The sequence below is a fragment of the Capra hircus genome, chromosome 25 (genome assembly GCF_001704415.2).
Source record: "Capra hircus breed San Clemente chromosome 25, ASM170441v1, whole genome shotgun sequence".
Taxonomy (NCBI): domain Eukaryota; kingdom Metazoa; phylum Chordata; class Mammalia; order Artiodactyla; family Bovidae; genus Capra; species Capra hircus.
In genome coordinates, this window is record NC_030832.1 from 19,249,942 (window position 1) to 19,273,367 (window position 23,426).

The 23,426-nt window shown below is 38.8% G+C and overlaps 1 protein-coding gene across 1 annotated transcript in view; it reads left to right on the forward strand.

The window, feature by feature from the left end:
• Positions 1-21,249, forward strand: part of LOC102180560 (ATP-binding cassette sub-family A member 3-like) — a 268,750-nt gene extending 247,501 nt beyond the window's left edge. The window contains exons 24-30 of the mRNA XM_018039865.1: positions 4,259-4,384; positions 4,603-4,797; positions 8,798-8,985; positions 9,918-10,088; positions 10,548-10,738; positions 20,649-20,722; positions 21,115-21,249. Of these exons, the coding sequence (XP_017895354.1) occupies positions 4,259-4,384; positions 4,603-4,797; positions 8,798-8,985; positions 9,918-10,088; positions 10,548-10,738; positions 20,649-20,722; positions 21,115-21,249 (1,080 nt within the window). The remainder of the gene's footprint in view (positions 1-4,258; positions 4,385-4,602; positions 4,798-8,797; positions 8,986-9,917; positions 10,089-10,547; positions 10,739-20,648; positions 20,723-21,114) is intronic.

A 23,426-nucleotide genomic window follows, 5' to 3' on the forward strand; every position in this document is an offset into this window, starting at 1 on the left:
AACAGAGAGGCATAGTCATGTTCACTGAAAGACATTTGAAAGAATGTGCACAAAACATTATTTATATAAGACAAAGTTTAAGAAGGAAGAAAACCACATATCTCTCAATAGCACAATGGATTTTAAAATGTCTATTCACACAATACAACATAGCAATCAGAAGGAAGAGCCTATAACTAATGCAACAGCATAGAATAATCTCAGATACATATTGCCACCAAATAAGTCAGATGTAAAAGAATATGTAAAGTAGAATTTCATTTATATAAAACAAAACTAATGTACAACAATACACAGTGAGTTACATGTCATATTTCTAGTTATTGAGGGATAATATTCTGTTTTCTTTATTGAGAATGGTTACAATAAAACCTATTAAGATGTTGGTTTACGATTTATGTACATATATAGATATATGTTCTGACAAAATATAGTCCACTGGAAAAAGGAATGGCAAAACGCTGCAGTATTCTTGCCTTGAGAATCCCACGAACAGTATGAAGGGGCAGAAAGATATGAAACTGGAAGATGAGCCCCCCAGATCAGTAGGTGTCCAATATGCTACTGGAGAAGAGCAGAGAAATAGCTCCAAAAAGAAAGAAGAGGCTAAGCCAAAGCAGAAACAACCCCTAGTTGTGGATGTGTCTGGTGGTGAAAGTAAAGTCCAGTGCTGTAAAGAAAAATATTGTGTAGAAACCTGGAATGTTAGGTCCATGAATCAAGGTAAATTGAAAGTGTTCAAACAGGTGTTGGCAAGAGTGAACATCAACATTTTAGGAATCAGTGAAATAAAATGGGTGGGAATGGGCAACTTTAATTCAGATGACCATTATATCTACTATTGTGAACAAGAATCCCTTAGAAGAAATGGAGTAGCCCTGAGTCAACAAAAGAGTCTGAAATGCAGTACTTGGCTGCAATCTCAAAAATGACAGAATGATATTTGTTCATTTTCAAGACAAACCATTCAAATTCACAGTAATCCAAGTCTATGTCCCAACAAATAGCCCTGATAAAGGTGAAGTCAAACAGTTCTATGAAGACCTACAAGATGTAATAGAACTAAGACCAAAAAGGACGTATTTGTCATCATAGAGGATTGGAATGCAAAAGGAGGAAGTCAGGAGATACATGGAATAACAGGCAGGCAACTTTGGCCTTGGAATACAAAATGAAGCAGGGCAAAGGCTATCAGAGTTTTGCCAAGAGAGCATACCGGTCATAGCAAACACTCAACAGCACAAGAGATGACTACACATGGACATCACCCATATGGTCTATACTGAAATCAGATTGATTATATTTTTTGCACCCGAAGATGGAAAAGCTCTATACAGTTAGCAAAAACAAAACTGGGAGCTGACTGTGGCTCAGATCATGAACTCTGTATTGCAAAATTCACACTTAAATTGAAGAAAGTAAGGAAAACCACTAGGCCTTTCAGGTATGACCTACACCAAATCCCTTACAATTATACAGTGTAAGAAACAAATAGATTCAAAGGATTGGTCTGATAGAGTGCCTGAGGAACTACGGACAGGGGTTCATAACATTGTACAGAAGGTAATGACCAAAATCAACCCCAAGAAAAAGAAATGCAAAAAGGCAAAGTGAAGAGGCCTTACAAATAGCTGAGAAAAGAAGTGAAGTGGAAGACAAGGGAGAAAGGGAAAGATATACCAACTGAATGCAGAGTTCCAAAGAATAGCAAGGAGAGATAAGAAAGTCTTCTTAAGTAAATAATGTAAAGAAATAAAGGAAAACAATTGAATGGGAAAGATGAGAGAGCTCTTCAAGAAAATGAGAGATACCAAGGGAACATTTCATGTAAAGATTGTCACAATATAGGACAGAAACAATAAGGACCCAATAGAAGTAGAAGAGATTGCAAGAATACACTGAAGAACTATACAAAAAAGGTCTTCAAGACCCACATTACAACTATGATGTGATCATTCACTTAGAGTCAGATTTCCTAGAATGTGAAGTCAATTAGCTCTAGGAAGAATTACTACGAACAAAGCTAATGGAGGTAATGGAATTCCAGCTGAGCTATTTCAGTTCCTAAAAGATGACACTCTTGATGTTTCAGCAATATGTCAGCAAATTTGGATCACTCTGATAACTGAAAAAGGTCAGTTTTCATTTCAACTCCAAATAAGGGAAACGCCAAAGAATATTCAAACTATCACACAAGTGCACTAATTTCACATGCTATTAAGGTAATGCTCAAAATAATTCAATCTAGGCTTCAACACTATTTTAGCCGAGAAATTCTAGATGTGCAAGTTGAATTTAGAAAAAGGTAGAAGAACCAGAGACCAAATTGCCAACATCCACTGGATCATAGAAAAGACAAGAGAAATCCAGAAAAACATCTACTTCTGCTTCACTGACTATGCTAAAGCCTTTGACTATGTGAATCACAACAAACTGTGGAAAATACTTAAAGAGACGGGAAAACCAGACCACCTTACCTGCCTCCTGAGAAACCTGTATGCAGATCAAGAAGCATGGTTAGAACAAGACACGGAAAAATGGACTGGTTCAACATTAAGAAAGGAGTACACTAAGGCTGTATATTGTCACCCTGCTTATTTAGCTTATATGCAGAGTACAGCATGTGAAATATCAGGCTAGATTCACAAGCTGGAATCAAGATTGCCAGGAGAAACATCAACAACTTCAGATATGGAAATGATACCATTCTAATGGCAGAAAGTGAAGAGAAACTAACTCTTTTTAACATTATAAGCTGGCTTAAATCTCAACGTTCAAAAAACTGATATCATAGCATCTGGTCCCATCACTTCATGTCAAATAGATGGGGAAACAATGGAAACAGTGACAGACTTTATTTTCTTAGTCTCCAAAATCACTGCAAACTGAATGCAGCCATGAAATGACAGGATACTTGCTCCTTGAAAAAAAAGCTATGACAAACCTAGACAGCATATTAAAAAGCAGAGACATCACTTTGGCTATAAAGGTTCACATAGTCAAGGTTATTGTTTTTCCAGTAGTCATGTACAGATGTGAACGCTGAACCATAAAGAAAGGAAAGCTGAGTACCAGAGAACTGATGCTTTTGAACTGTGGTGCTGGAGAAGACACTTGAAGGTCCCTTGGACAGCAAGGAGATCAAACCAGTTAATCCTAAAGAAATCAATCCTGAAAATTCACTGGAAGAACCAATGCTGAAGCTGAAGCTCCAATACTTTGGCCAGCTGATGTGAAGAGCCAATTCATTGGAAAACACCCCAATGCTGGGAAATATTAAAGTCAGGAGGGGAAGTAGACAACAGAAGATGAAGTAGTTGGATGGAATCACTAGCTCAATGAACATGAGTTTGAGCAAACTAAGTGAAATATTGAAGGACAGGGAAGCCTGGTGTGCTGCCATTCATGAGATCACAAAATGTTGAATATGACTTAGTGGCTGAAAAGCAGCAACCAAGATATATATTATGCTTAAATAAATAGCTTTACTAGAAATAGTGTTAAAGAATTCAAAATATTTTACACTAAACATCAGTAAGATCTGTAGTTAATAGAACTGAACCAATGTTAATTTCTCAGTTTTGATCAATGTATCATTACTATATGATGTCATTGGGCAAAGTTAAAATGCATACTAGGGCTGTCCTCTTTTTATAGCTCTTCTGTACATCTAAATTCTTTCAAAATAAAAAGAATGATATACAAGTCATAGAGTATTCTTTCATATTCTTTTCACTCTGTGGGATGTCTTATCTATTCCTTCTTTCCCGTCATAAGCTGCCTGATGAGCTCCTATTTTATTTAAATTCATCTTAAACATTTCTTATGTGAGTCTGTCCTTGGATTCCACTCTTCTACTCTGAAAGAAAAGTGTTACTCTTTCCCTACTCTCAACTCTTCTGATATCTCATAAAGTATACATTTATTATTAAGAATAAATTTATATTTAATAAAAATTAAAAATAAATAATTTAAAAATAACTTTTAGTTACAATTAACAGTTTTGTTGTGATTGCAGTTTTTTGTGAAGTGCCTATTTTGTTAAGAACATGCTACTTGCTCATGGTATAGGTTTTAAACTTTGGATGTAGGAAATATGTAAGAGCTGAGTTGATATGCAGGAAGTCATTTGGAAATGACTCAAAACTTCTGTTTTGACATTTTTGAGATTACCTCAGTTTAGCCTTCCTGCAGCCAAGCAGTGTAGACCAGATGTCTAAAGTGCATCCATATCTATGGTCTTATTTTTAAAATATAGGATACAGTGTCCAAGGAATTATCTGGGGAATCTGAAGATGAAGATGTACAAAATGAAAGAAATAGAATCCTGGAGGACCCTCAGAAGTCACTGAATTCTGTAGTGCTTATTAAGGAACTCACAAAGGTAATATTATTCAATGAACAACTTATGATGGTTTAATTTCTATTAAAGAGTATGTCATTAATCCCAAGGGTTTACTGTGGTTCTTTGAATCTATGTGTATTCTCTCAAGAGAATAGAAGAACTCTTGTGAAACTATCTGATGTGGTCCATGGGAGTCTAAAGTATTGTTTGTATGTGACCTGTAAGTATTCTTTATTATGTTTTCTGTATTTTTTAAGGTATATTTTGCAACTCCAGTCGTTTTAGCTGTGAGAAATATCTCTGTTGCAATCCAAAAGCAGGAGTGCTTTGGGTTGCTTGGATTAAATGGAGCTGGGAAAACTACTACCTTCCAAATTTTGACTGGAGAGGAGGTTGCTTCCTCTGGGGATGTGTTTGTTGAGCGCCTCAGCATCACCAAAAATATCCTAAAGGTAAGACATCATTACTGTCTGCGGTGTGAGAAACATGATTTGTGGGTGAAGGTCAGAAGCAACTTGTGGGAAATGATAGACATGAATCATGGTAGGCATTGACATCGCTACTGTTGACTTAGCCTATGGATTCTAGAGAGAAATGAGAATTTTGGTCAGAGATGGTGAGGCAATTAGAGCAGCCTTATCATAAGAATCTAAGAGTGTCTTTAATTTTCTATAAAACTATCGGAGAGCAAGATGGTGAAATAGGAGACCCTTGACTTTCCCTCCTTGGATGCACCAAATAAACAGTTAAACAGGGATCCATTCCCTCTGAGATAAATCCAGAACTAATTGAAAGATTCCTACATATCACACAACTGAGAAAATATCCACATCAAGATGGGTAGGATAAGCTGAGACACGCTTGCACCATAAAACCCACCCACAAAACAGTGCATTACAATCAGAATGGAACTCCCAACTCCCAGCTTCACACATTTAGCTCCTCAAATTTTGTCTACCATCCAAAAGACTGTTTTTCAAACCACCTAGCTCTGAGAGCAAACAGGATGGGGCATTCATGAACCCCCCCTGGAATGTGGAGAGTGAAAAGGCAGTTTCAACAAGTGCATAAGAACTAGTAGTCCTCTAGGAGCCTGAATGGGCAAGTGATCATTTCCTCAGCCTTCAGGGCACTGTCAAGACTTGTCACGCCTTAATCTCCTAAGGCCACTAACATACACAATGGATTAGACAAGCACAGAATTTTAAGAGGTCAGTTTTCATTCCAACCGCAAAGAGAGGCAATGCCAAAGAATGCTCAAACTACCGCACAATTGCACTCATCTCACACGCTACTAAAGTACTGCTCAAATTCTCCAAGCCAGGCTTCAGCAGTACGTGAACTGTGAACTTCCAGATGTTCAAGCTGGTTTTAGAAAAGGCAGAGGAACCAGAGATAAATTGCCAACATTCACTAGATCATCGAAAAAGCAAGAGATTTCCTGAAAAACATCTATTTCTGCTTTATTGACTATGCCAAAGCCTTTGACTGTTTGGATCACAATAAACTATGGAAAATTCTGAGAGAGATGGGAATACCAGACCACCTGACCTGCCTCTTGAGAAATCTGTAGGCAGGTCAGGAAGCAACAGTTAGAACTGGACATGGAACAACAGACTGGTTCCAAATAGCAAAAGGAGTACGTCAAGGCTATATCTTGTCACCCTGCTTATTTAGCTTATTTGCAGAGTACATCATGAGAAGCGCTAGGCTGGAAGAAGCACAAACTGGAATCAAGATTGCCGGGAAAAATATCGATAACCTCAGATATGCAGATGACACCACCCTTATGGCAGAAAGTGAAGAGGAACTCAAAAGCCTCTTGATGAAAGTGAAAGAAGAGAGTGAAAAAGTTGGCTTAAAGCTCAACATTCAGAAAACTAAGATCATGGCATCTGGTCCCATCACTTCATGGGAAATAGATGGGGAAACAGTGGAAACAGTGTCAGACTTCATTATTTTGGGCTCTAAAATCACTGCAGATGGTGACTGCAGCCATGAAATTAAAAGATGCTTACTCCTTGGAAGGAAAGTTATGACCAACCTAGATAGCATATTGAAAAGCAGAGACATTACTTTGCCAACTAAGGTCCATCTAGTCAAGGCTATGGTTTTTCCAGTGGTCATGTATGGATGTGAGAGTTGGACTGTGAAGAAAGCTGAGCACTGAAAAATTGATGCTTTTGAACTGTGGTGTTGGAGAAGACTCTTGAGGGTCTCTTGGACTGCAAGGAGATCCTACCAATCCATTCTAAAGGAGATCCGTCCTGGGTGTTCTTTGGAAGGACTGATGCTAAAGTTGAAACTCCAATACTTTGGCCACCTCATGCAAAGAGCTGACTCATTGGAAAAGACTCTGATGCTGGGAGGGATTGGGGGCTGGAGCAGAAGGGGACAACAGAGGATGAGATGGCTGGATGGCATTACTGACTCGGTGGACATGAGTCTGAGTGAACTCCAGGAGTTGGTGATGGACAGGGAGGCCTGGCATGCTGCGATTCATGGGGTTGCAAAGAGTCAGACATGACTGAGTGACTGAACTGAACTGAACTGAGTATATTTGGCCCACTGCCTTCTGACCTCCAAAATTTCTGATGGGAAATATGCTCATGATCTTATTGAGTATTCCATGTATATGATTGGTCTCATTTCTTTTACTGATTTCATGATTCTTTTTTTGTCTGTGGTTTTGGAAAGCTTGATTTTAATGTGTCTTGGTGTGGTTCTCTTTGAATTCGTCTTCTTTGAATTTCATTGATCTTCTTGGATGATTGTATTCAAATGTGAGAAGTTTTAGTATCATTTATTCAAATAGTCTCTCTGTCCTTTTCTTACTCTCTTCTTCAGGACACCTACAGTGCGTATGTTCATCCACTTAATGGCTTAAAATGTCCCTTAGGCTCAATCTACTGTTCTTTAATGCTTTTTGCTTTCTTTTTCATGTTCTATTGTCATATCTTTGTCTGCTGATTATTCTGCCTATTTTAATCTGCCTTTGAATCCTTTTAATGAATTTTTCATTTCAATTAGTTGTTATACTTAACAACTCTAAAATTTATTTTAATTTCTCTTTATAGTTTCTGTCTCTATTGATACTTCCATTTTGTTCATAATTTTCTTGACTTTCTCCACATTTTTTTAAATTCTTTGAACACCTTTAAGATAGTCACTTTAAAGTATCTGTCTAGTAGATTTACATCAGGTTTTTTTTGTTTTTTTTTAGGGGTAGTGCCTGATTATCTATTTGTTTTTAGATGGCTCATGCTTTCTTGTTGGTCTGCACCTCTACAATCAGAAGCAGCAATAAGCAATTAGAGCACAGATGCCCTTTATTTGGAGGACAGGATCTTGTTTGCTCATCCTGTCTCCCCCTAGCTGTGTAAAACCTACTTCCAGAACATATGCACAAATGTGACTTCGTGTGGGGATGGAGGATGGTAGACACTAGTATGCTAACAGCTGAAATTGACTGCAATTAACCACAATTTACATCCAAATCTTCCCCTAGGAATTTGCAAGCTTTCAGTAGACTACAGAGTCCCAAAATAATTTTATTAGACAGAGATAAATTCTCAGTGTTCCCTACTCGGCTATCTTCCCAGAATCCTTTGAATCTGTTTTTTACAAATATGTTATTATGTTAATAATTTAATCATTGATTTAAACTTATTTGTTAATCTGTTGTTTAAATTGGCCTATATCCCATAGGTTCAAAATATTTTGCAAGATAAATTGGGATTTTCAGCCCATGAATTAAGGATGTGGTCTTAGAAATTCATTTTGAAATATGAAAAATATTGAAGTTTCTAATATATTTGTTTTATTATTGATTTTTACTTTAATTCCATGTTGTCAGATATTTTCTCTGAATATTATAAAATTTTTATAATATGTTCAGACTTCTTTTATGACTAATATATGACTGAAATAAGAGCTAGGATCCCAATTCTGCTCATGTGCAACTTAGATGATTCTCACAAAGTAATATTGTGTATAACAGAGAGATGGAGGACCCCACTTATAATCCATTTGTCATAACTACCAAAAAGTAGGATATCAGTGAGTCTAGACTAGCCCAGGCACCCTTCTATGGTAGTCTTTGATTATGAAATCCTGAAATCCCTTGGGACTAAACTAATGAAGACTTATTAGAGAAAATAAGATACCAAAGTTCAAAAATAGCCATCTAGTTATTAACGCTGGACATCACACTATTGATTTGGATCTCTTTTACTTTTTAGGGTTGTCAAAGTTTTAATTTTAATACATGGCATAGCTTATAACAGCAATGACTCTGTAATCACTGAGAAAGAAATTATTTACTAAAACTCTGGGTTGTAACCTTCTTAGAGGCATGGGCTGGAAAGTGTCAGGTCTTCTATGTTATTCGTATATATTATATGCTCAGTGAGATATAGTTGACTTATGTCCATTGTTGTTCTTTTATTTTAGGTAAGATCAAAAATCGGTTATTGCCCACAATTTGATGCCTTACTGGATTACATGACTGCTCGAGAAATAATGATTATGTATGCCAGATTGTGGGGGATTCCTGAGACCAAAATTAACAATTATGTAAAGAAGTCAATTCAAGCACTGAATCTGGAACCCTATGCTGACAAGTATATTTACACTTACAGGTGAGATATTATACTGATGCTCTCATTGCAGCTAATATTGAGGAGCCTTCTGCGGATTCTGATCTTTGGAATCAGTGCCCACAATCTAGCCAGAGTTCCACTGACAAACAGAAGCAATGACTGGGAAATAATCTAATGCCTTGCCAGTACTGGGATATCAGCAATAAAGCAGACCTAATTAGGTGTGCTGTGATTCATGGGGTCGCAAAGAGTCGGACACAACTGAGCGACTGAACTGAACTGAATTAGTATCACAATTTTCCCTTGCAGAGATGAAACACAATCCTGGTTCAATCGCAAATGTAGTCATTGAATTTATAATGAATTATAAATGAAAGCATCTCTCTCCCTTATTCTCTGTTGTTCTTTATCTCTCAAGGACCATGTGAAATTCTTTGTATTGGCCTGGTAAATATATTGTTTATATATCTGGGAATCTAAAGGAACTCTGGTAGACAAAAGTCACTTTTCTACATTTCAAATGAAAATGACTTGACATATATTTGCATTTGGATCTGATGCCTTTGTTGCGTGCATGTGTGTCCCACTTGTCATTACCCTATGGACTGTAGCCCACCAGACTCCTCTGTCCATGAGGTTCTCCAGGAGAGAATACTGGAGTGGGTTGCCATGTCCTCCTCCAGGGGATCTTCCTGACCCAGGGATCAAACCCATGTCTCTTAAATCTCCTGCATTGGCAAAAAGTTCTTTATCACTAGTGCCACATGGGAAGCCCAATGCCTTGGTTGAATGACATGCAATAAGCATTTTTAATGTCTTGGATGTTTCCTATGACTCAGCATTTTTGAAATAATTTAATTGTTTCCTATAAATAATGGATATACATTAAATATATGTTTTTAATGTATTAAATTACTGTCACATATACCCATCTCTGTTTCTGCTTTCTCTCTCCTTCCTTAACTATGAAGTGGAGGAAACAAACGTAGGCTGAGTACTGCTATTGCCCTCATGGGAAAGCCCTCAGTCATCTTCCTGGATGAACCATCAACTGGTATGGACCCAGTAGCCAGGCGCCTACTCTGGAATGCAGTGACACGGACACGTGAAAGTGGCAAAGCAATCGTCATAACATCTCACAGGTGCAGCTCACTGGGAGGCTTGGTTAAGGGTTACAAGAGTTACAATAGTATGACCTCTGGGAAGGAGTTTTCATTGACAGGAGAGAGCAGGAAGTTCAGGAACTGTTCCACTTGAGGATTTGGTCTTTTACTACTTTTAAAAAAATTAAAGTGCAGTTGATTTACAATATTATATTAGTTTCAAGTGTGCAACTTAGTGATAGAATATTTTTATAGATTATACTCCATTTAAACTTATTAAAATATTGGCTACATTCCATGTGCTGTACATTATATCCTGTAGATTACTTTACTATTTTGAATTTGAAAATATCTCCATTTGCCATGATGTTGATGAGGGGCAGATAAAACTTCCTTTTTCAAAGAGGGTCACAAAATATTGGATATTTGAACTATAGAATATCTTCTGATAGAGATTTTTTTAAAGCTTCACATCATTTTGGTGTTTTGTTCTACCAGTATGGAGGAATGCGATGCTCTTTGTACTAAGCTGGCCATCATGGTGAAGGGAAAGTTCATGTGTCTGGGCAGCCCTCAGCATCTCAAGAACAAATTTGGCAATGTCTACATCCTAAAAGTCAAGATCAATATTGATGAAAATGAGAACAAATTGAAGGATTTTAAAACTTTTATTGAAACAGCTTTCCCAGGTAAATTTGTTTGGTTGGGTTAGCTTTGATATAGATATATTTAACAAAATCATATTTATTGTTCTCACCATCCATATACTGTATATCTCCAGTAACTATTTCTTGTGAATTATTGATATTAATTGCCCTTTCATGTTGAATTATTTTTGGAATGCTTGTTCTTTTAAACTTTTTATGTTTTGTTGTGCTCAGAAGTTTGCACAAAGAACAGAAATATCCACCAATATCTTGGTGCATATTAACTAGTAAGGTAGTTGTGATATTAGAGCTGTCCATATGACATGTATACCTAAAATCATGTTTGAACATAATTCTCAATTTTTAGTAAATAGAAGTTGTATTAGCCTGCTAGGGCTGCTACAATAAGATACCACAGACTGACTGGCATAATGGCAGAAATTTATTTTCTCACAGTTCTGAGATTAGAAGTTCAGTATTAAGATTTCAGGAGGTCTGGCTTCTCCTGAGGCCTCTCTTTTTGGCCCACAAATGGCCTCCTTCTCTCACTGTGTCATCAGACAGCTTTTCTTCTATGTGTATCCATGCCTGGTGTCTCTTACTCTTCTTATAAGGACATCAGTCACAGTGGATCCAGGTACCACCCTTATGACCTCATTTATCATTAATTACTTCCTTAAAGGACATATGACCAAACACAATTAACTGGGGTTAGGGCTTCAGCAAATGAATTTGGTGGGGGTGAGAGTTGGGGGTGGGAAATGACACAATTCTTTCCATAATATCACTCATGAAAAGTTTTAAGGTTTTTTACCTCACACTGAAAATATAACTGTGGTCTTTTGCTGTCCCAGTCAGGATATGAAACTGAAATTTAAACAAGAACCACTCAGCTTTTTCCTCCTTGCAAGAATAGCACTTCTTCATGCTATATTCAATAAGCATTTCTTTGACTATATGGTACAATGCTAGAAACAGCAATTATTTCTTTCTATCTCTTATCTTTCCTTCAGAAATATAAAGAAGAAACTTGGTAAGACTTTTATTAATTCTGATTTTTCATGTTAGTTTCCATTCTGCTACACTGAGCAAAATATCACAGATATCCCCATTGTGTGTCAGGCTGAGGAGTTGGAAGTTTATCTTCCAAGCAATAGAAAATAGCCTGATTGATTACACAGTAAGAATGGAGAGCAGAAAATAGAAAGAAATAGAAGGTAGAGCAGATCTGGGGGAACAGATGTATGGGAAATAGAATTACCTCAGTGTTGTTATTAATAGTCTATTAAGAAGTTTAATACTCATTTATGAATTTATTCAGCAAATATTTCTGAGATACAGTGCCTACATCGTTACAAAGAAAAGCTGTGAACAGAAAGTCTCATGTACTGTGTGCTGTCCTAACAACTTTCTCTAGGACAAGTCTTAAAGAAGAGACATTAAACATCAGAGACCTATAATTGAGGATGTAGACACAAAAGCTTTAATAGAAATGTGGGTTTGAGGAACATTTTCAACTGAAAGTGGCTGTTCCTTATGTTATTATACTTGCATCCACTTGTGCCATGAGATAAATAAAATATTTAAATCAATGATATTCACATTATACCTGCCAGCAGTTGAATGGAAAATAAGTTATAGAATAATCATATACCAGATTACCACTGTGCAGAATGGAAGATGAATGAAATAACTATATATAACAGCATGAGTCAAACTTATAATATTGACAGTGATATAAACATGGCAACATAGGTCATTCCCGACATCAGTTGGGAAGATCATATTCATGAGAAGACCAGTTAGTAACTATCTGTAGACGAGACACGATTATGAAAATCCCAGAACCTGGAGGTAAGGTTGAAGCAACCTCCTGGGCAATAGAAACCAAGAGAGATATGAGAAGGGTAAGAGGAGGAGCTATACACTGACTGTATCAACCCTGCCTTAGACCTGCAGTTTCTCCACTTGGGAAAAAGAGTCAATGGTATTCATCAGGTCCCCCAGTGTTGCAGAATGCTTCTTTGGAGGCCCAGCTTGGTCTTAACTCTCAAGGATCACTGGGTGAACCTGTGAGACTTTACCACCAGAGACTACATAAAGACAGAGAAGAGGGCTGGTGCTTCAAGAACTAAGCACTCAGAACTTAGCAAAACCACACTCTTCCTTGCAGCAGCATTGGAGTAGAGTTCCAGGACAATGGCTCTGCTCATCTGCAAAGCTGAATTTGTGGCCATGTCTGGTGTGAGAGCTTGGATGTTACTTCTACCATATTTGAGTCCCTAGCCAATTAGCTGTACCAGGGGTAGAGTCATTCTATAGCCCCGCTGACTAGAGAAGTAGATTCAAAGCCCCTGACCATCTTCTGAGTATAGCCTCTAGTTTCCTCCAACCAGGAAACCTGGCCAGAGAATTTAGGAAGAACCATGGAACCCAACCTATAGCTGCACTTTGGCCTTATTGGACCAAAGGGTTCAAAGGGCAGATCTGCCTGATTTGGGTCCTCACCCAACAAACCCTATCAGCTATGGAGCCTGTTCCATGGCCCTGTCTAGGAAGAGTAGCAAATTCACAGCTCTACCCAACTGCTGAGTATAACTTCCAACCCACCTGATCAATAAGCCTGGCCAGTGAATTTGGGCATCTATTAAGCCCATTCTACAGACATGCTTGGTTGGGAGCCAAACCAACAGTCTTGCCCAACTGTTATGTATAGCCTCTGGCCTTACCTCACCATGATGGCCTTGGATGGCCTTGGAATCTAGCCTATGATATTGCCCACCTGCAGAGTCCAAATTATAACTTTGGTCAATTGCTGAACACAGCATACGGATTTCAGTAAAAGTCCAGTCAGTGACTCTGCCCGTTCATGGAGCATACCCTAGGGCCTGACTTGAAGACAGAGCCCAGACAGTGACCCTGTCTGACCACAGAGTACAGTCTCGAGCCCATATAACTGTGAATATAACTGGCAGCCCTCTTGAAAGTAGCCCAGCCTGTAGCCTTAGCCAGCAATGAAGCACAACCCCCAGCCTACTAGATTGTGAAGGCTAGCCTGCAGTTCTACCCAAATTTGAGTGCAGTTTACTTTCCAGTATAATCATGAGCACAGCCTGAGGCCTCATCTAACCATAAAGCCCTGTCTGTGGCCCCACCTGAACATAGAGACCAAAAATTGGCACCATCCAGTCAAGGAGCACAATATGAACCCTTCTCCCAAGAGCAATTGTTTACAGCCCATATGTAACCTTGCCCAATCATGGAGTCAAAGAGTCATCCTACCCTGCCAGGGAGCACAGCCTGCACCTCAACAGGCCAGAGGTGATTACAGATCTCAGTTAATGTCACCACTAGACTGTGAAGTAGTAGCCTGTAGTCATGAGTCTTGCTCATCCAGGGAGCCTATCCAGCTGCCATGCTTGAACAGCTCAGCTGGAAGGTCAGTTCAGCCACAGAAATCAGACAGCAGCCCTGCCCATCCACCCACCTTCAACCTCAGATAACAAGCAGTGTACCTGCCCAAGCCAAGACCCTGTTAGCAAGACTGCCTGCCCCTGGATGCTGCCACACAAACAGTCCAAACCTCTAGCTGAGCTGATGAGTGAAGGTGTGTCCCTGCTGAAGTGAGTCTGTAAACTCTACAAGAAGAGACTACTTATCAAAAGTGGATACAAACTCAAGGAATCAAGGACCACAGAGAGTCAGGTATATATAACACTACCCAGAGAAACTAATGAAACTCCTTAAAGAAATGGAGATCTATGGGCTGTCTGACAAGGAATTTAGAACAATCCTTTTAAAGATGTTTAATGAACTATATGAACACGCAGAAAGACAACCAAGTGAAATTAGTTGTACAATGCAGAAAGAAAATGAAAAATACAACAAGAAGAAAAAATAGGCACCATAAAAAGGCCCAAACAGAAATCCTAGAACTGAAAATATAATGACTAAACTGAAAAATTTAGCAGATTCAACCAATCAGAAGAAAGAATTAGTGAACTATGAGATAGGTCATTTGAAATTATGCAATCAGAGATGCAAAAAGAATGAAGAGTGATTAAAAGATGAAGAAAGCTGACAAAATTTACAGGGCACTATAACAGAAACAATTTATATATTATGGAAATCCCAGAAGGAGAAGAAAAGAGGACTGAAAGTCTATTTAAAGAAATAATAGCTGAAAATTTCCCAAACTTTGGGAGGGATATGGACTTTCACATTCATGAAGCCCAAAGAACTCCAAATAGTTGAACCAGAAAGGGGCTAAAGCATACTGTAATAAATTTGTCAAACGTCAAAGACAAAAAGCAGGAGAAAAGTAATTTGTCAAACAAGGGAACCCCATTAACCTATCAGCAGATTTCTCAGTGGAAAATTTTCAAGCTGAGAGAAACTGAAAATATATATTCAAGATATTGAAAGAAAAAATGTCAACCAACAGTAATATAACTGGAAGAGCTATCCTTCAGATGAAGCCCAGGAAATGAAGCCTATTTTTTTTCTTTTTCTTTTTTTTTTTTTTTTGATTTTTATTTTTACTTTATTTTACTTTACAATACTGTATTGGTTTTGCCATACATTGACATGAATCCGCCACGGGTGTACATGGGTTCCCAGTCCTGAACCCCCCTCCCACCTCCCACCCCATATCATCTCTCTGGATCATCCCCAGGCACCAGTCCCAAGCATCCTGTATCCTGTATCGAACATAGACTGGCAATTCATTTCTTACCTGATAGTATACACGTTTCAGTGCCATTCTCCCAAATCATCCCACCCTCTCCCTCTCCCTCAGAGTCCAAAAGTCCGTTCTATACATCTGTGTCTCTTTTGCTGTCTCGCATACAGGGTTATCATTACCATCTTTCTAAATTCCATATATATGTGTTAGTATACTGTATTGGTGTTTTTCTTTCTGGCTTACTTCACTCTGTATAATCGGCTCCAGTTTCATCCACCTGATTAGAACTGATTCAAATGTATTCTTTTTAATGGCTGAGTAATACTCCATTGTGTATATGTACCACAGCTTTCTTATCCATTCATCTGCTGATGGACATCTAGGTTGTTTCCATGTCCTGGCTATTATAAACAGTGCTGCGATGAACATTGGGGTACACGTGTCTCTTTCAATTCTGGTTTCCTCGATGTGTATGCCCAGCAGTGGGATTGCTGGGTCATATGGCAGTTCTATTTGCAATTTTTTAAGGAATCTCCACACTGTTCTCCATAGTGGCTGTACTAGTTTGCATTCCCCCCAACAGTGTAAGAGGGTTCCCTTTTCTCCACACCCTCTCCAGTATTTATTGCTTGCAGACTTTTGGATCGCAGCCATTCTGACTGGTGTGAAATGGTACCTCATTGTGGTCTTGATTTGCATTTCTCTGATAATGAGTGATGCTAAGCATCTTTTCATGTCTTTGTTAGCCATCCATATATCTTCTTTGGAGAAATATCTATTTAGCTCTTTGGCCCATTTTTTGATTGGGTCGTTTATTTTTCTGGAATTGAGCTGCATATGTTGCTTGTATATTTTTGAGATTAGTTGTTTGTCAGTTGCTTCATTTGCTATTATTTTCTCCCATTCTGAAGGCTGTCTTTTCACCTTGCTTATAGTTTCCTTTGCTGTGCAGAAGCTTTTAATTTTAATTAGATCCCATTTGTTTATTTTTGCCTTCATTTCCAGTATTCTGGGAGATGGATCATAGAGGATCCTGCTGTGATTTAAGTCGGATAGTGTTTTGCCTATGTTCTCCTCTAGGAGTTTTATAGTTTCTGGTCTTCCATTTAGATCTTTAATCCATTTTGAGTTTATTTTTGTGTGTGGTGTTAGAAAGTGATCTAGTTTTATTCTTTTACAAGTGGTTGACCAGTTTTCCCAGCACCACTTGCTAAAGAGATTGTCTTTACTCGTGTGATTGTTTTTTCTTTTCTTTTTCCTCTTCTTTTCTTTTTAACCTCTTAAAATTTTTAAGTCCTCTATTTCTCCTTTAATTTTTATTTTCATAACCTACTATTACTTTTCAAAAAAAAAGGCTCTATTTTTAAAACAAACGCTATATGTACTCTTTTTGTGGTTGTTGTTGTTTTTTAATAATTCTTGTGGCTTTTTTTTCCTTTCTTCTCCTTCTTTTTTTCTTTAATACTGTATTTTTGAAAATCCAACCTCTACTCTAAATTTTTAATCTTTGCTTTTTGGTATTTGTTGTCAATTTTGTACATTTAAAAACCCAATCTTCAGTACTCAATTTTACCTGAGAGCGAGATGACTGGCTTGACCACTCTCCCCTCCTTTGGACTCTCCTTTTTCTCCACCAGGTGGCCTCTATCTCTTCCCTCCCCCTTCTCTTTTCTACCCAACTCTGTGAATCTCTGTGTGTTCCAGATGATGGAGAACACTTAGGGAACTGGTTACTGGCTGGATCTGTCTCTCTCCTTTTCATTTCCATCTTTTATCCTCCTGGCCACCTCTGTCTACTTCCTCCCTCTCCTCTTCCCTGTATAACTCCATGAACACCTCTGAGTGGCCCAGACTGAGGAGTGCACACAAGGAAGTGACTACTGGCTAGCTTGCTCTCTCCTCTTTTGATCCCATCTCAGCTCATTCCAGTCACCTCTAACTACCCCTTCCCTCTTCTCTTCTCCATGTAACTCAATGAACCTCTCTGGGTGTTCCTCAATGTGGAGAAACTTTTCATCTAAGCCTATTTAAAGTTTATTAAACTCTCCAATCAAAAGACAGACATTAGTCGAATGGATAAAAACACATGGACCCATAAATTTTGCCCATATAGTCAGCTGGAGTCCCAAACTCTCTGAATATGGAGGAAGTCATTTTCTTCTTTCTTTTCATTAAGGAAATGTTTTCCAGAGGCCTCACACTGAACCCATTCCAGTTTAAGTTGGACCTAGTCTGACTCTGAACCCAGTTTGGTTGTAGACAGAGAGCTAATGATGTTTAAGTCAGATCCAGTCCAACTCCATACCCAGTCGGGTTAAAAAAAGGAAAAAAAACAAAAACCTCAAATCAAGTTACAGAGCTCTTGACAGAAAAGCTAGGAGCTCGGATATCCAAGAGGGTGCAGTGAGAAAGTAGTGAAAACGAAGGGCTCAGCGAGTACCTTTATCTGGTTGCACTTTGCTCATAGAGCCATTGGGCGTCCTTTTGGATCCCACTTTACTTTCCTGGTGGCTCAGACAGGAAAGAATCTGCCTGCAATGCAGGAGACCCAGACTGATCCCTGTGTCAGGAAGATCCCCTGGAGAAGGGAATGGCAACTCATTCCAGTATTCTTGCCTGGAGAATTCCATGGATAGCTGAGCCTGGCAGGCTACAGTTCGAAGGGTCACAAAGAATCAGACATGTCTGAGCAACTGACATTTTCACTTTTTTCACTTTCACTTTGATGTCCGAACTACTCATCTGATGCATATCAAAAATTTTCAAGAGTTTATCAGAGTGCACATTGATTCTAATTGGGCATCACCAAATGCTGTGAAAGTGCTGCACTCAATATGCCAGCAAATTTGGAAAACTCAGCAGTGGCCACAGGACTGGAAAAGGTCAGTTTTCATTCCAATTCCAAAGAAAGGCAATGCCAAAGAATGCTCAAACTACCGCACAATTGCACTCATCTCACATGCTAGTAAAGTAATGCTCAAAATTCTCCAAGCCAGGCTTCAGCAAAACGTGGATCGTGAACTTCCTGATGTTCAAGCTGGTTTTAGAAAAGGCAGAGGAACCAGAGATCAAATTGCCAACATCCGCTGGATCATGGAAAAAGCAAGAGAGTTCCAGAAAAATATCTATTTCTGCTTTATTGACTACACCAAAGCCTTTGACTGTGTGGGTCACAATAAACTGTGGAAAATTCTGTGAATATTTTCACAGTTTATTATTCCCACAGTAAACTGTGGGAATACCAGACCACCTGACTGCCTCTTGAGAAATCTGTATGCAGGTCAGGAAGCAACAGTTAGAACTGGACATGGAACAACAGACTGGTTCCAAATAGCAAAAGGAATACGTCAAGGCTGTATCTTGTCACCTTGCTTATTTAACTTTCACGCAGAGTAGTACATCATGAGAAAGTCTGGACTGGAAGAAACACAAGCTAGAATCAAGATTTCCAGGAGAAATATCAATAACCTCAGATATGCAGATGACACCACCCTTATGGCAGAAAGTGAAGAGGAACTCAAAAGCCTCTTGATGAAAGTGAAAGAAGAGAGTGAAAAAGTTGGCTTAAAGCTCAACATTCAGAAAACGAAGATCATGGCATCCGGTCCCATCACTTCCTGGGAAATGCATGGGGAAACAGTGGAAACAGTGTCAGACTTTATTTTTTTAGGCTCTGAAATCACTGCAGATGGTGACTGCAGCCATGAAATTAAAAGACGCTTACTCCTTGGAAGAAAAGTTATGACCAACCTCGATAGCATATTCAAAAGCAGAGACATTACTTTGCCAACTAAGTTCCGTCTAGTCAAGGCTATAGTTTTTCCAGTAGTCATGTATGGATGTGAGAGTTGGACTGTGAAGAAGGCTGAGCGCCGAAGAATTGATGCTTTTGAACTGTGGTGTTGGAGACTCTTGAGAGTCCTTTGGACTGCAAGGAGATCCAACCAGTCCATTCTGAAGGAGATCAGCCCTGGGATTTCTTTGGAAGGAATGATGCTAAAGCTGAAGCTCCAGTACTTTGGCCACCTCATGCGGAGAACTGACTCATTGGAAAAGATTCTGATGCTGGGAGGGATTGGGGGCAGGAGGAGAAGGGGATGACTGAGGATGAGATGGCTGGATGGCATCACTGACTCAATGGACATGAGTCTGAGTGAACTCTGGGAGTTGGTGATGGACAGAGAGGCCTGGCGAGCTGCAATTCATGGGGTCACAAAGAGTTGGACATGACTGAGTGACTGAACTGGACTGAACTGAAACCAAAGGTGGTTAGGAGGTCTCCACAGACAGGAATTAGGGAGAGATATTTATGGAGAAGACATGGAAAAAAGTAAGGAAATATTTGATTTGCTAGAGCTTAAGCAGTTGCCTTATTTGGGGAGACATAGTTGGCTCTTTGTTATTGGTTGTTCTTAAAGTCGATTTCCTCAGATTCAAGTACATTTGCTCTGGCTTAGGTTTTTACTTCCTTACATAGACTATCAAGGAATTAGAGCCACCTCAGTCTAGTGGCTTCCTAGTTTGATTATATTAACATATTTTAAAATATTTAAAATCTCAATTAATTTGCTGCTGCTGCTAAGTCACTTCAGTCCTGTCCAACTCTGTGTGACCCCATAGACGGCAGCCCACCATGCTCCTCTAAATTTTAATAACTTACAAAATATAATGATAAGCATAAACAAATATGTTCGTTCTAAATCTGGAAAGTATACCACTTCATCCCCCAACTTGCACCAGAGGATTCTTATTCACTTGAAAAAGAACATACAGCCTGACTTTGGTGGTTTATATGTATGATTTCCTCTTTAACCTAGCATAGGATCATAAGAATAACAAGAAAGCCTCTTCTCTCTTCCCTAGGAAACATGCTGTACATTCATACATGTTCAAAAAGCCAGAATGAAAATCCCACCCATTTATATTCTCAACCCTATGTTTAGGAATTACATCTTACAGCATTAGAATTTTAGAAGACTCAAGTTTCATCCTTTAGACATGTGAGTTGACATTTTGTGCCTGAAAGTCTGTCCTCAGTAACTCCTAAAAACCCATAAAACAAAGCCTACTACACCAGGAATAAATCTGCTGAAGAAATTAACTGTATAGTGTATACTAAAGAGGTAGGCTTTGGGATTACATCCCTTTTTTACGAGCCATATCTATTTACCCCTCTGTTATACATATAATTAAGCAGATGTATCAGTATTTTGATATTTGAAAAGCAATATGCAAAATTATGTATCTATCTTATCTTTTCTTTCTTAGGTAGTGAATTGAAATATGAGAATCGAGGGATCATTAACTACTACGTTCCCAGCAAGAACAATAGCTGGGGAAAGGTGAATGTAGAAACCATGCCCTTCTAATATTTTATATGTTAAGAGAAAAGTAAAGCATTTGGGATTTAGTCTTATGAAATGGGCTATAGGTGGAGCAGAGACTTTAGGTTACTTTCAATGGTCCAAGGAATTAATTTTAATTAAGGCAGATTTCCACCTTTAAGTCCCAGTTTTTTCTATATATCCATCATGAGAATGGGGACAGAGACCTGCTTCTTCTTAAATTCTCGATGATCTACTTTGTCTGTTATCTCATCGCCCTCTTTTGTATCTTTCGTCCTCCACCATTAACTTGGCACCAGTTGGAGGAAGTGTAGGAGAGGCTCATCTGGGTGGTGGGCTGGAAAGGAGGACTGCAATGGTAACTGTACTTTATGTTGTTGCTGTTAAAGATGTTTGGTATTTTGGAGGAAGCTAAAGAAGAATTCAATTTAGAAGACTATTCCATCAGTCAGATAACGCTGGAACAAGTCTTCCTGACTTTTGCTGGCAGTCAGAACCCAGAAGCTGAGAAAAAAGAGTCTTGAGACTCGCTTGCAACTAGTGATCCTACACGTTCCTTAGACTACTCTCTACTATACTTGGATACAGAGAAGGGCATCCCTCTGAGTGTATATCTTGGTATAAATATATTTACGTAATAAAGAGTCCTTCAAAGGAAACATATGTTCCTTCTTCATAGACTTACATTAGTCGCTTGTGATTCCAGCATGTGCAAATCTAAACATATTTAGTGAAATTTTTATTTTCTTTCCTAGAAATATGAAACAACATCATTCATCAGAGTGGGGACAAGGGCCTTGTCCTGAGTATTTTGAATATCTGAAAAGAAACATTCAGAAATGATGAAGCTGTCAGAATGGTACAGCCTAGAGAGCAATGGCTTTACATTTTAGCAGTTGATTTATAGATAAGAAGAATATAAAGCCTGGAACAAAAATCACCTTTTTCATAGATAAAAACATACACAAATAGACACACCAATTTTCTGCCAAAAGAGTCCATTTAAATTAATATCAAAGTTTATGGGGGTAAATTGTGTATTTCCAAAACTCAAGCCAACATTCTACATTTGTAAAAGGATATTTGCACTAAGGGGCTTTCCAGACTGCCCTAGAGATAAAGAACCTGCCTGCCAATGTGGGAGACATAGGAGACATGGGTTCAATCCCTGGGTCAGGAAGATCCCTTGGAGGAGGGTACAGAAACCCACGTCAGTATTCATGCCTGGAGCATCCTGTGGACAGAGGACCCTGGTGGGCTACAGTCCATAGAGTCACAAAGAGTGGGACACAAATGAAGGGACTGAGCACTCACACATGCATTTGCACTAAGAACATTTAGAGTTCAAGAAAGGAAGCAGACCATTCTTTAAGAAGTGTCCTTTCTTTTCTATTCTTGGCATACATCTTATTTAGAAAGAAAGAAAGAAAGAAGGAGAAATGAAGTGTAGAGAGAGGGAGATAGCATATTCTAATTCATGTTTAGGCAGTTGGAGTTCCCCCATAAGCAACATGAGAAATCTAATCACTTCTGCAGAATCACAGGCAGATGAACAGACAAGCAGGATGATCCTCCTCAAACTGCAAGATAGAGTCAGTGAAGCTGTTCTATTGTGGGGTGCATGGAGGTGCAGGGCTTTTTTTTTTTTTTTTTTTTTGCTATTCAGTTGATTTTGTGACTGTGTTGTTTCTGTTTTATGTTTTGGTTTTTTGGCCTCAGGCATGCGGGATTTTAGCTCCCAAACCAGTGATCAAACTTGAACCCCCTGCACTGGAAGGTGAAGTCTTAACCACTTGACTGCCAGGGAAGTCCCCCAAGTATAGGTTTTTATATCCTCAATTGGATACTGTAATTAATATCTAGAAGCTATTCTCTGTACTGTTTTTAAAATTGATCTAAGTTTCTCTGGGTTCCATCCCAATGCCTTCCATTAATCTCTGACAAGTGCCTTCAGTAATTACAAAATTTGTTTCCCAGACTGGCCGTCTTTAGAAGGGAAAGGAAACTCATTTTGTTTAACCTTTTATTTACATCTTGTCTTCAAGTTGGCTTTATTAATGACTCTTTAAAATATTCTTCTAGTCTAATAGGAAGAGAGAGGCTTTATCACCTATCCTATCTCTTCATCCTTCAACAAGAAACAAACAAACAAACAAAAAAAAGTGTCAGTTCCTCTACTAAGCACTTTACATACATAGGATCATTTAATCCCATGACACCCCCTGAGATAGGAAGTGCTATTATTGTCCTCATTGGGAAGCTCAGAAGGGTTATCAGTGTCCCTAGTAAGAATCAGGAAACCACACAACAATTTGAACAGGGAAAATTAAAAGAATTGTTAACCATAACGGGGATTAGCCATAAGGAAATAAAGAGAACCCCTGAGACTGTCCTATGGCTGAGGTAAAATGTTCTGTGTGCTTAGTTGGTCAGTCGTATCTGACTCTTTGGAACCCCAAGGACAATAGCCTGCCAGCCTTCTCTGTACATGGGATTCTCCAGGCAAGAATACTGGAGTGGGTTGTCATGCTCTCCTCCAAGGGATCTTCCCAACACAGGGATCAAACCCAGGTCTCCCGCATTGCAGGCAGATTCTTTACCATCTGAGCTACCAAGGAAGCCCAAGAAATACTGGAGTGGGTAGCCTATCCCTTCTCCAGGGGAATTTCTCAACCCAGGAATCCAACTGGGGTCTCCTGCA